Source organism: Bos mutus, chromosome 17 (genome assembly GCF_027580195.1).
Source record: "Bos mutus isolate GX-2022 chromosome 17, NWIPB_WYAK_1.1, whole genome shotgun sequence".
In the NCBI taxonomy this organism is placed as follows: domain Eukaryota; kingdom Metazoa; phylum Chordata; class Mammalia; order Artiodactyla; family Bovidae; genus Bos; species Bos mutus.
In genome coordinates, this window is record NC_091633.1 from 6423976 (window position 1) to 6437349 (window position 13374).

General features: G+C 52.1%; 1 protein-coding gene across 2 annotated transcripts in view; it reads left to right on the plus strand.

Moving 5' to 3' along the window:
- The window catches only part of TPST2 (tyrosylprotein sulfotransferase 2), a 53944-nt gene that overhangs the window by 33819 nt on the left and 6751 nt on the right, over positions 1–13374 (plus strand). For both annotated transcript variants that reach the window (XM_070385937.1, XM_070385936.1), the window contains exons 2-4: positions 358–429; positions 4770–5675; positions 9521–9719. In XM_070385937.1, coding sequence (XP_070242038.1) covers positions 4834–5675; positions 9521–9719 — 1041 coding nt within the window. In that variant the 5' untranslated portion in view covers positions 358–429; positions 4770–4833. The remainder of the gene's footprint in view (positions 1–357; positions 430–4769; positions 5676–9520; positions 9720–13374) is intronic.

The following is a 13374-nucleotide window of genomic DNA, read 5'->3' on the forward strand; positions in this document are numbered from 1 at the left end:
CGGTGGTGGTTGCGTCTTGTGATACTTACTTTCCCTGAGGTCCAAGGCCCCTGGGCCAGGAAGAAGGGAGGGCCTGATAGGCAGAGACCCACTGCTGCTGAGATTCTCAGCCCATACCTTGCTGCCTGCGAAGTGGGCCAGTTCATTCCCTAGCTGAATTGGTGGATTTAGACCCCAGCTTGAACATCTTGGCCTGCAGTGGCCTGTCCCTGCTCTGCTGCTCATTTGCCAGGGTACTTACCTGCTGCCCCAGACCACTGTGGGGTGAAGCCCAGCACCCCTCCTCCGCCCCTCTGGGGGACCCAGCCCCTCCGCGTAGCACACAGGCCTAACGCAGCATCTCCTCTGCCTCCGTAGGGCTCAGCTGGTGGACCGTCCTGGCGAGCAGCCACAAGCAGTAGAGCCCAGGGATGAGCATGTCCAGGGAAGGTGAGTGCTCCCCCAAGGGCCCCCAGAGTCCCCGCTTCTCCTCAGAAAACCCTTGGCACCCCCACAGCCCAGCCTCCACGATCGGGCAGCTGATGAGACTCCGCCAGGTCACTCTCTGTCAGAAACCCAGTGCCTGACCAAGCTGGACCCCGGCAGCGTGGAGAGGGCAGGCCTCATCGCGTAGGGAAATGTTACTGCTGGGCGGGCAGGGACTTACCTAGCATCACTGAGCCGATTCAAGGCGCGGCCAGAACCTAAACACCTCCCCCCTCTCCAGTGTCCAGCAGCAGCATTCTTGGCGTGCTTTCTCAGCGCCTCACACAAAAGCTCCCCACATCTCATAATAGCTCCCCGAGAAAAGGTTCTTATCAGCCCACCTTTGCTAGAGGAGAAAACCGAAGCTCAGAGGGCTGAGGTCCCTCGTCTGGCTATCCAGCTCCAAGTGGTAGGGGCTGGATTTGAACCCGGGGTTGCAGGACTCTGAGTCTGAGGCTCTTAGCCCCTGACTTCACTGCCCTTGATGGAGTTTGGCTGCATGGTAGGCAGTGGAGGGCAGGCCTTGGTCCCTGGGCCGGGCCCACTGGCCCCTCCTGGAGTGGATGGGGTCTGTGGTTCTGGGTGGTTTGGAAGCTACCATTTGCTCTTGGGTTCCCAGCGGCTTTCTCTCTGCCAAGTCGCCCTGCCTTTGCCTCTCAAGCTGCCCTGCTGGACTTTGCTGTCTCCTGCTCATGTCTTACCTTCCCACTTTGAGCTGTCTTCTCCCAGTGGCAGAGACAGGCCCAGAGATGAGCCCCTTGCTGGGTCCTCTCTGAGGACCGTGAACAGCGTGGCCTCAGCCCCTAATCTGACCCTGACCTGTCTCCGGCAAGTGGCCTCCGCTTTCTGAGCTGCTTGCTGAGCGGGAGGCATGCTCCACCCAGAGGTGGCAGAGGGGATCCCCCTAGGTGATGCGTGAAATAAACTTTAGCTGAGGATGTGCTCAGTAAGTGTAAAAAATACACAACTCCGGGCTTTGTTTTAAAGCGCTATAGCCAGATGACTGCTCAGCATTAAGCAAAACTCGGGAGTTGATAACAGCTTAAAAATTCTGTCTGTCCCTTCATACAGGCTTTCCCCCCTGGTATTTAGTATCCGGATCACTTCCAACTCCACACGTAAGCTCAAGAGGACACACATATGCATGCGTGCACACACACACCCACACTCACAGTGGCAGGCACAGTGTGTCTGTCTTTTCTGGAAACCACTTTCCTAAATCGTCCCCTCTTCTGTTCCCTAAGCTGCAGTCTCTCCCTCCCCACCAAGTGTCAGGAAGAAAAGGCGAGTGCACTAATTCTAGCTAAAGTGTGACTGACACTCCACCAGGGCCATTGACACTGAAATAATCATCTTTGGCAGATTTCTAGTCTCAGGGCTACAGTCAGAATTTCACTGAGCATTTAATGAAGCTGAGGGCACCTCGGAGGGATTTCTGAGTGACTTTGTGCCTGTCCAGTCTGCCTCTGCCCAAAAAGTAGCATTAGATTTCCCTACCTCAACCCTGAATCCAGTGTACCCATGAACTGCCAACAATTTACGGTAGGCTTGTGCGTCTTGGAAGAGGGTCCCCAGCTATTTTCCAGTGCTCAGTGAAGCCAGCGACCCCCAGGTGAGACTCACTTTGTCAGTTGCTTCTAGAACCCTCATGGCAGCCTTTGAGGTCAGCGGACCCACCCCTCTTTGCAGCTGAGGAAACTGTGGCTTAGATGGGGGAAGTGACTCTCCCAAAGCCACATGGCCAGGAAATGCCAGGGCCTCTCAGCAGTTTCGAGCCTCGGCCTCAGATGGTGTGTTTTTTTCACCCTGATGTCTGTTTTCCACTTGCTGTGGCCTGAGGGGCCCCAGGTAGTCCAAGCCCTTGTGGGAGGGTTGGTCCAGCTGCACACCAGGGCCTCCAGTGGTTTCAGCTGAACACCCACCCAAACCCCACCCCGCCTCCCATCATGCTAGGTTCTCTCCTGCCTGTGACTTTGCCCTGGCTATTCCCTTCTATCTCTGCTCCACCCAGCTATTCAAAACACCACCTGTCCACTGCTCATAACGCAGCAGGAAGGCTGCCTCCTATAGGCAGCCCTCCCGCACCTACACAGGTAGAACCCATAACCCCCTACCTGATGTGGGTCCATAGTCCAAGTAGACATGAAGAGCCGAGTCTGTGTCTCTTAGCTCCATAGCCCGACTCCCGCACACAGTAGGAACTCATGAAATGTTGGAATGAATGAATAACCAGTGATCATGGCTAATATTCTTTCAAGTGCTCTGTATGTGCTGGGCACATTCTTAAGTTCTTAGAGGCTGTTTACTGTTCAGCCCTTCGAGGTGGACGCTCTTAGACCCATTTTACAGATGAGGCTCTGAGAGGTGGAGTCTGTTGCCCGAGCTCACACAGCCGCAAAGGAAGTGGCGGAGCTGGGATCTGAACCCAGGTCTGTCTGATTCCTCGAATGCCCAGAGGCCTCGAGCTTCACTTTGATTCTAGAAAGAGGTGAGAGAGGAAACAAAGGCTCTGAAACCCAGTGGGGTGACACGGAGAAGAGCTAGGGTGGCTGGAGGAGGGCTGCCTCTCCAGCATCTGAGTCTGCACCTTCTGAGCTGAGGTTGCATAATCAAAGGACCTTGAGAGTGAACGGGGGAGGAGGGTAAATGTGACGATTGAGTGACTGGAGAAGGGGGAGGGGCTGGGCTGGGTGGACCCCTGCTTTTCAAGACCAGTGCCTAACCTACAGCATTGGCGTTGGGTCTGATCAACTTTCACAGTGACATTTACAAGGGGTAAGGAGCTAGGTTCAGGTCCCGTATCATTCCCTCCCCCTGTTCCCACATTACCCGCACAGTCTACACATCCCTGAGTCTCCCTGGAATGCGGGCAGGGTCCTCCTCACTGACCTCCTTGCCTCCATTCTCACCCATGCAGGCCCTGTCTGCAGGGGCTGCCCTGAGAGTAAGTCCAGCTCCTTCCCCATCTCCCCCCTCCCTCCCCTCTGGCCCCAGCAGCCTCCTCTCCTAGGTTCTTGAGCACCCTAAATCCTCCCCGATCCTGGAGTTCGGCTGTCCCTGTTCCCCCTGCCTGGAGCCCCCCACCCCTTCCCTCACATCTTCACATAGCCAGCTCCTCCTCCGGGTCTCAGCTTGAACGTCACCTCCTCCAAGAAGTCCTCCTTGACTTCCCTCCTCCTGCCCCTTCTTGATCCTGCTCATGGTGTCCAGCTCATTTCCTTGGAAGCTGGTATTGTAGTCTGGCCAGAGCTTGTGAATCATCTCCATCCACTGCTGGGACATAGGCTCCTTGAGGCCAGAGGCCCGGCTGTCTTGTCCACTGTCCTGCCTCCGGCCTCCAGCCTGGCACCTTTCATTGTTTCCTAAGCATTGATTGAGGGAAGGCTGAATGAATGGACAGTGATTCTGGAAGAAGCCTAGGCCCCAGGATGTTTTGCAGCTTCTGAAAAGCATCTCCTGCACAGGCAGATGGCGGTCGCTCAGAGCAGACACAGACCCGGCTCCTAACCCCTGCCCAGGGTCCCCATCACGGACCGCAGCTTGGCCGCTTCCCAGCCGGGTGACTGTGAATAGCCCCTCCATACCTTGGCTTCCTCCTGTCTCTGCTGATATCACTTCCTAGCACTCGCTCTACCCCGGGCCCCACTCATTCCACCCAGGCACGTTCCATAAATATTTACTGGGCACCCACTAGGAGCCAGGCACTGCGCTAGGGGCTGAGAAGACAGCTGTGAGTAAAAACAGGCAAAACCCTCTTCCTTATCAAATGACTGTGCTCCTGAAATGTGATATTCTAGGGCTTTTAGTATGTTCACATTTTGGAGAATTTCACATAACTGTCTTTCAAGAAAGTCCATTTTTAAAAAAACGATTCCTCTTTCCATTTGTTCCTGCCGGGAGAATCCCATGGATAGAGGAACCTGCCAGGCTATATATAGTCCGTGGGGTCGCAAAGAGTCTGACGTGGCGGAGCGACTGTCACTCACTTGCCATATATCAGACGGGGAAACTGAGGCCTTGAGTGGTTACGGGGACTGGGCAGGGTCCCCCAACTAGGAAGTGGGGAGGAGGGATTTGAACTAGGCCTTCAGGGGCCCTGGGAGTAGTAATAGCGACTCCCCTGAGGGTTGTTGGATCTCCCGAGTTAAGAGGGAGGACCTGCCCAGCACAGAGCCGGGCTCATCATACTTTCCTCTTGTGGGTGTCAGCATCCTCGTGGGCTGTTGTCGGGGTCTGGATGGCAAAGCGCCGGCCTCCCTGACTGCCCCCCCCCCGCCCCGCCCTGTATCTCTCTGTCTCCCCAGATGTGAGCGCCGCAGGGCTCCCGCCCGCCTGCCCCTGAAGCGCGCCCCCCGCCCCGGGCCCAGCATGCGCCTGTCGGTGCGGAGGGCGCTGCTGGCAGCCGGCCTGGCCCTGGCCCTGGTGCTGGCCGTCCACCTGGGGCAGCGGGTGCTGGAGTGCCAGGCGGTGCTAGGGGGCCCGCGGGGCCCCCGGCGGACCATGCGGCCCGAGCAGGAGGACCTGATGATGGTGGGCGCAGACCACGTGGAGTACCGCTACGGCAAGGCCATGCCACTCATCTTCGTCGGGGGCGTGCCCCGGAGCGGCACCACGCTGATGCGGGCCATGCTGGACGCGCACCCCGAGGTGCGCTGCGGCGAGGAGACCCGCATCATCCCACGCGTGCTGGCCATGCGCCAGGCCTGGTCCAAGTCGGGCCGGGAGAAGCTGCGGCTGGACGAGGCGGGCGTGACGGACGAGGTGCTGGACGCCGCCATGCAGGCCTTCATCCTGGAGGTGATCGCCAAGCACGGCGAGCCGGCCCGTGTGCTCTGCAACAAGGACCCCTTCACGCTCAAGTCCTCCGTCTACCTGTCGCGCCTCTTCCCCAACTCTAAGTTCCTGCTCATGGTGCGCGACGGCCGGGCCTCAGTGCACTCCATGATCACCCGCAAGGTCACCATCGCTGGCTTCGACCTCAGCAGCTACCGCGACTGCCTCACCAAGTGGAACAAGGCCATCGAGGTTATGTATGCGCAGTGCATGGAGGTGGGCAGGGACAAGTGCCTGCCCGTGTACTACGAGCAGCTGGTGCTACACCCTCGGCGCTCCCTCAAGGTCATCCTCGACTTCCTGGGCATCGCCTGGAGCGACGCTGTCCTGCACCACGAGGACCTCATCGGCAAGCCGGGCGGCGTCTCCCTGTCCAAGTGAGTGGAGCCCCCACCTTCTGCTGTGTGGCCTAGGGCTGGTCACTGTGCCTCTCTGAACCACCTCTGTTGTAACAGAGATCTGAGACGACCAGTGGTTAAGAGCAGAGCTCTGATCCACATCTCCCTCCCGGTAGCTGTGTGGCATTGAGCAAGTTGCTGGACTTCTCTGAAACCTCAGTTTTATTAGCCCCCTCCAAAAGGGGGCAGTCCCTCCTCACCACGTCCATGGGCTTTGTGTAATCAGCTGTTGTTGATAAAGGTTGAGAGGACAGGTTCTGGGACCGGGCTGTCTGGGTTCAAGTCCCAGCCCCGTCCTTTTTTAGCTGTGTGACCTTCAGCAGGGGATTCAACCTCTCTGTGCTTCCATTTCCTCATCGGTAGCGTGGGGATAGAATCCGTCCACCTTTGTTCACGTGTGAACTTCAGATGGGGTGGTATCTCTTAGGTGCTGTTAATCCCCATTACCTTCATTTTAGTGTTGATCTTGCTTTTGGTGGCATCCCCACTGGCCTTGCCTTTGCTCTTATTGAGCGCCTGCTGTGTGCCCAGCACTGAGTTAAGCCCCCAACCATCATTATTGCCCTCATCTTCACAGCAAACTTGGACATAAGAACTGCTCTTAACCGCATTTTATAGATCAAGAAGCGGAATCTCAGGAAAGTTACTGGCCTAGCAAGAGGTGGTGCCAGGGTTCAAACTCACACCTGTTGGACTCCAGGCCCTGTTCTCTCAAGGTGTCCATGACTGGGACCCTCTTCCCTCTCCTGAGACCCTGGGACAGGGCAGGGCCAGAATGTGCCATTCCCATGCCTGGATCCTGCTCAGGTGCGAGCATCCCTAAGAGCCCAGTGGAAGACCGGTCCTTCCTGGGACAACGCCTCCTGTCTCTCTAACGTCTGGGCCCTCCCAGGCCCTGTCTCCAGGAGCTCCGGAGCCCTGAGCAGAGCTCAGCAGCTCTCCTTCTGGCAGTAAAAGTGCCCATGGACTGGACACCCCCACAGCTGGTGCTGGAGCTGGGATTTTGTAAATCATCCTGACACAACATCATATGACCAAAGGAATACATCCTGACGGCAGGAAGTTGGGAACGTACATAAAACAGGAATGGAAAACCACCCATAATCCTCCCCCGACCCCGATTTTGACCTGTGGCCTGCTGGTCCTTGGTCAGGGAATGAAACCAGAGTCCTGCTGGGCAGGTTCCTCTGTAAACTCTCTTCACCTTGTGTCTGGGACACTTCCCATGAGCCCCCAGCACTCTGCAGTGACATCACTTTGAATGGCTGTATAATATTCCACAACACAATCACCATATTCTGTTTAACATCTCCCTTTCTGGGACAGTTTGGTTACTGACTCATGATAAGCACAGCTCCCATCCCTGGCCTGGGATGCGGCTATGTGATTGTCCCGTAAAGTCCTGTAGACACAAGGGGTGTGGTAGAGGCCAGGCACACGTTGGATCGGGTTGGGTTTCTTTGCCGTAAACATCTCTGCAGTGAGTATTTTGCTGTAAAAGATGAAATAACTGGTTGACTGACAGTTTTGGTTTCTTTGTACTAGGAAATGATAACATATCAGGTTCTGCAAGTCCTCTTGAGCAGTCACCCCTCCCACCTGTCAAAACCAAAAGGGTACCGAGTTGTGGCTCGTGGGAAAGCGGCAGCTGCTGATTCACAGAAGCCTTTGGGAGCGCTGATGATGGGTCTTTAGCTAGTTTAGATACAGTGGTTTGCTCCCTCCTGCCGTCTTTACCAGATTTATCATAGTATTGGACAGTGGGGGCCGTGTTCACAGTAGCACTATTCACAGTAGCCGAGATGTGGAGGCAACTTAAGTGTCCATCAGTAGATGGGTGGATGGAAAAGATGTGGCCCATATATACAGTGGAATACTGCTCGGCCATAAAAAAAGAATGAAATGATGCCATTCGCAGCAACCCAGTTAGACCTCGATATGATCGTAGGAAGTGAAGTAAGTCAGACAGAGAAAGACAAACATCGAGTGATATCACTTGTATGTGGGATCTAGACTATGACGCAGATGAAGCTGGGAAACAAGCAGAATCACAGACATAGGAAATAAGCACGATCCCCAAAGGGGAAACGGGAGGGATAAATTAAGAGTTTGCGATTGGCAGAAACAAGCTACTCTATATAAAATAAGCAACAGGGACCTACTGTATAATGCAGGGAGCTATACTCAATATCCTGTAATAAACCGTAGTAAAAGAATATGGAAAAGAATATGTATTCAATATATATGTGTAAGTGAATCACTTTGCTGTGCACCAGAAATTAATACAACATTGTAAATCAACTATACTTCAATTAAAAAAAAAAAAGACAGGCAAAAGAAGAATCAAGCTCCTCCTATCCCCCCAAAATGGGATGGTTACTTGATTCCTGATGTGTCTTGAACACGGTGAAAATTCTAACAGAATCTGGCTTAGATTAGCTCACCCAAGGACCTGTAGAAACTGATACATTATCATTTTCTCTTGTCATGTAACCGTCAGCAAGTGATTTTATCTTTTATGGCAAAACAGCCTTTGTGGGTGATCGTCATGGGGCGAGACTGCTTGTGGCAGAGATGTTTATATGGTGAAAGTACCTAGAACCGTGTTTGAGATCTTTTGACACGCTGGCTAGAGTTGAGATTTGGATCAGTCTGTAGCCCCCATATCCATGCCCCGCCCCCATCATCCCACCCTGTTTCGCTCCCCGGTCTCCCTCCCTCCCCATCCCAGTTCCTTTTGCTCCATCTTTTTGGACTGTTTTTTGTTCCCAAGTTATCTCTTGGTTGGGATGGACGCATCTAGAAATAGGTCCTCGATCCTTCCCCACCCTCCAGCTTATGAAACCCCTGAACTATATAAGCAGTAAGACCATCATGATCAGATGAGGTGGTAACCCTGTTATCTGGGAGACTGAGAAAGCATGTGTAAGATGACGGCATTTTCATCCTAACAGCAAACTGGAAACAACCTCCAGGGCCACCTTATGGGGATGGAAAAAGAAGGAGGTATTGAGTGAGTGGGGAAAAAAAAAAGCCTACAGAGCAGTACTATATATAGCATGTAACTTCTGTGTTTAAATCTGCAAGCAAAACCATAGATTTTCTATGTATATACGTGCGGGAGAGAGAGAGAGCGCGCACTCTAACACTGAGACCTTAGAATGTACCCGATGCTCTTTTATTATTAACCTGTTTACTCCTTAGAAGAGCCCAGCAGGGTAGGTTAATGATTCCCATTTTATAGATGAGGACACTGAGGCTCAGAGAGGCTCAGTCACTCTGCTGAGGTCACACAGCTGGCACCCACCCCCAGGCAGTCTGGCCCCTTAGCCACTCTGCTTTTAAAAGCACAGAAAACAGACCGAAAGAAGAGGCAGACTCCAGAATGCCATGGTCGGGCCCCTGCAGGCAGCTGATGGACTGGGAGCGGTGACCACAGGGGCTCTTCACCTTACTGTTAGTGCTTTAGAATTACTTCTCAAGAACAAAATCTTAGCCCATCTTAGGTAAATAAAAAGTCATTTTTAAAAAGTCATAGAGGTCAAGGAAGAAGTCAAGGTCACGTCCAGCTTAGTCATGTAAATAAAAAGTCACGGAGGTCAAGAATCTGAGCCCCACTGAAATGGTGTTTCTGCCAGCTTCCCACTCTCTGCTCTTAAACCCATTGTACAGAGCAGGTATGCTGAGGCCAGATGACTCACCCACTTTCTCAGAGTTTAGGGGAGCCGAGTGGGTTCCAAGAACCAGGTCCCCCCCACCTTCCCTGCTGCCCCAGCGCCACCTGGGTCTGCCCACACCCCATCCAGTTCGCCCTCTCTCCCCAGGATTGAACGATCCACAGACCAGGTCATCAAGCCCGTGAACCTGGAAGCTCTCTCCAAGTGGACTGGCCACATCCCTGGAGACGTGTTGAGGGACATGGCCCAGATCGCCCCCATGCTGGCCCGGCTCGGCTATGACCCCTATGCAAACCCGCCCAACTACGGCAACCCCGACCCCATTGTCATCAACAACACACACCGGGTGAGTGCGCTGCCCACGGGAGATGCGGCCGGGGGTGGGGGCTCCTGCTACCCTAGAAGACACTCAGTCCCTTGATTCCTAAGCAGCTGGCATGTGTCTGTCTTTGTATGACTGCTTGTATTCCCATTTTTGCTTGGGCCACCAGGAAGCTCAAAACCAGTGGGTATTCTGCCTCTCACACTCCGTAGCATCTCCTGGTGGGCCCGTCTGTGTGCTGATTTCACCCTCTTTCTCTGCTCAGCCTTGTCCTTTCCCTTCTGCTTCCCTAGCTGTCAGTTCATCTGTTTGGAAAGCCCTTCAAGTCTTTGTTGAGGCGGGGTGTGAATAAATCAAGGATGGGTCCCTTTATTGCCCCCGTAAGGTTTCATTTCTATTTATTTATTCATTCCCAGTTGTGCTGCATGGCATGCAGGTTCTTAGCTTCCCAACCAGGGAAGAGAGAGAATTTACTCACACAGCGGGTTGGCAGCTCTGCCCTCGTCCTTGAAGTATAAGCCCATCTATTGATCTCCTTCCTTCTTCTTCCCCTAACATCGGCTGATTCTGTAAACTTGTGAAAATGCTCAGAGATCCAAGGTAGACACCCAGACTGCGTGGAGAGAGTGGGTGTTGGCAACCTGGATACGGCTGATTATCACTCTGTTATTATTTTTGGTTTGATATTTACTATTCATTTTAACATTTACTATTTAACCATAGTTATTATCCCTTACACTGTACTTAGGGGTTTTGGATACTTTCCTGTATATATGTATATTTCATAATACAGACGTCATTAAGGGATTAAAAAGAAGCCACAGTGACTGGTGGTGACCTTGGAATCCAGCCCCCAAGTGCTTCTCAGGAGAGAGAGGTGGCTGGGATGGGACGAGAGCCTCAGAGAAAGCTGGCCTCTCCTTTCTTGCATTCTTAGCCAAAGCTGGCCTCTCCTTTCTTGCATTCTTAGCCAGGGGCTCAGCAGCAGCTTCTCTGGAGTCTCTTTAAAAGGCAGAGCCCCCGGCAGGTCCCAGACTGTGGGTCAGAAGCTCCCAGAGTCAAACCTGACCTTGGGCGTTGTATAAAAAGATGTTGATGAGCAGTGATGGTTTAGATCAGCTCTTTGGAGCTCTGCTGTTTGTGTGTGTAAAATAGAGAAAGTTCTCTAGATCGCTTCCAAAGAGGTTGACTCCCCAAAGAAGAACTCTTGTTTTCTACGAACTTAATGACATAAGTGTTATGAGAACCACAATTCACTGATTCACTTCACCTCATTCCTAACTGTGAATCAGATACACTTGTGCTTCTGAGAAGAAATATTTTGACCTTTCACATATGCAATTAGAGAGTTGAGTGGGTCAGTTTCAAATACGATTTTTTTTTAATTTCAAGTTTCCGGCTTACATATCCAATGGTGCATATTTTGATGTAAGAACAGAATTAGCTTAAAAAAATTTAAAAAGCCAAAAGCTTGCTCTAGTTTTGTGACCTTGTATACTTTTAAAATATAATCAAGATGACAAAAAACAAAAAGGCTTATTCCCTGAACACGTTGAACGTGTTCGTAGCTCAGTCGTGTGACTCTTGGTGACCCCGTGGCCTGTAGCCCACCAGGCTCCTCTGTCTGTGGAATTCTCCAGGCAAGAATACTGGAGTGGGTTGCCATGCCCTTCTCCAGGGCATCTTCCCAACCCAGGGATGGAACCCGGGTCTCCTGCATTGCAGGCAGATTCTTTACCATCTGAGCCACGAGGCAAGCCCATTACTCCTTGGGGTTCCATAAGTCTTGACCAGTGCCAGACACCTTGTTTAGTCTTTACAGTGGTTTTGCTGTGGCTGGGAAGATAAATCCCCTCATTGAAAGCTCTGTGTGGGTGTGCGCTGAAGGCACAGAATGTTCCTGTCCTGGGTCCTGGCAGTACACTCAGTCCTGAAAGGACCGCAGTGCTAATGAGACCATCTATCCCCCAGCCATCCATTACAGCCACTAGGCTTGTGCAGCCATTGAGCTGTGATGAGTCCATATGGGAAGGTGCTGTGCAAGTGTGAAATTCACACTGGATTTGAGGTCCTCATCAGTTCAGTCACTCAGTCGTGTTTAACTCTTTGCAACCTGGACTGCAGCATGCCAGGCCTCCCTGTCCATCACCAACTCCTGAAGTTTGCTCAAATTCATGTCCATCAAGTTGGTGATGCCATCCAACCATCTCATCCTCTGTCACCCCCTTTTCCTCCCGCCTTCAGTCTTTCCCAGCATCAGGGTCTTTTCCAGTCAGTCAGCTTTTCGCATCAGGTGGCCAGAGTATTGGAGCTTCAGCATCAGTCCTTCCAATGAATATTCAGGGTTGATTTCCTTTAGGGTTGACTGGTTGGATTTCCTTGCAGTCCAAGGGACTCTCAAGAGTCTTCTCCAACACCACAGTTCAAAAGCATCAATTCTTTGGTGCTCAGCTTTCTTTATAGTCCAACTCTCACATCCATACATGACTACTGGAAAAACCATAGCCTTGACTAGATGGACTCATACCTGCGCCGCCCCCCCCACCCCCGCCCCGCCACAAAGCATGTAGAATTTCTCACTAATCATTTTTATATTGACCGTGTAGGGGAGGAAAACTTTCCCCTTTTTCTCTCCTAGGCTCTTTGGCTGACCTGATAATGAAATTGACATAAGACAGATTAATAGAGAAAACAAATTTAATATCATACATACAGGGGCTCATAAAAACAGGAGATTCACAGGAAGGGGCCATAGCAGGCATCTTTCATCCCTTTTAGGCAAAGAAACAATATGTTTGTGAAGAGCTGACAAGACAGAGACACTTGGGCTTGGGGGAGTAAGTTAGCAAAGAAGAGACAAGGTTTGTTCACACAACCCTCTTGGCCCCAAATTCTCCTTGTCTGGTGATAGAGATGCTGGGGATAGGAGGGCATCTTTCACTGGCGAGATTTATTCCCTGCTCCCAGGGGCTCGAAGGAGGATCAGAGTGTCCTTCTGGCACTGTTGCTGCTGCTGCTGTTTAGCCACTCAGTCGTATCCAGCTCTTTGCAACCCCATGGACCTCAGCCCGCCAGGCTTCCTTCTCCTTCACTACCTCCCAGAGCTTGCTCAAACTCATGTCCATTGAATCAGTGATGCCATCCAACCATCTCATCCTCCTGCCTTCAGTCTTTCTGAGCATCAGGTTATTTTCCAGGGAGTCAGCTCTTCGCATCAGGCGGCCAGAGTATTGGAGCTTCAGCATTAGTCCTTCCAATGAATATTCAGGGTTGATTTCCTTTAGGGTTGACTGGTTGGATCTCCTTGCAGTCCAAGGGACTCTCAAGAGTCTTCCCCAGCATGACTGTTTCTTAAATAATTTTAATTCAAAACAATGAATATGCCAGATTGGTGCACTGGGGGGGGGGCGGTGACCTGCCCTGAACCCCATCAATTACATGTTGAAGTATTAATTTTTGGATGTGTCTGGTTAAGTTAAAAAAAAAAAGCACCACTAGAGGGAATTCCCTGGCAGTCCAGAGGTTAGGACTTCACACTCTCCCTGCTGAGGGTGTGACTTGATTCCTGGTCAGGGAACTGAGTTACCACAAGCTCCGCCCCCTGCCACCCCCACCCGCAAAGAAACCCCACTAGAATTAATTTCACTTTTTAAAAAAAATTTAAATACTGTGGCTACTG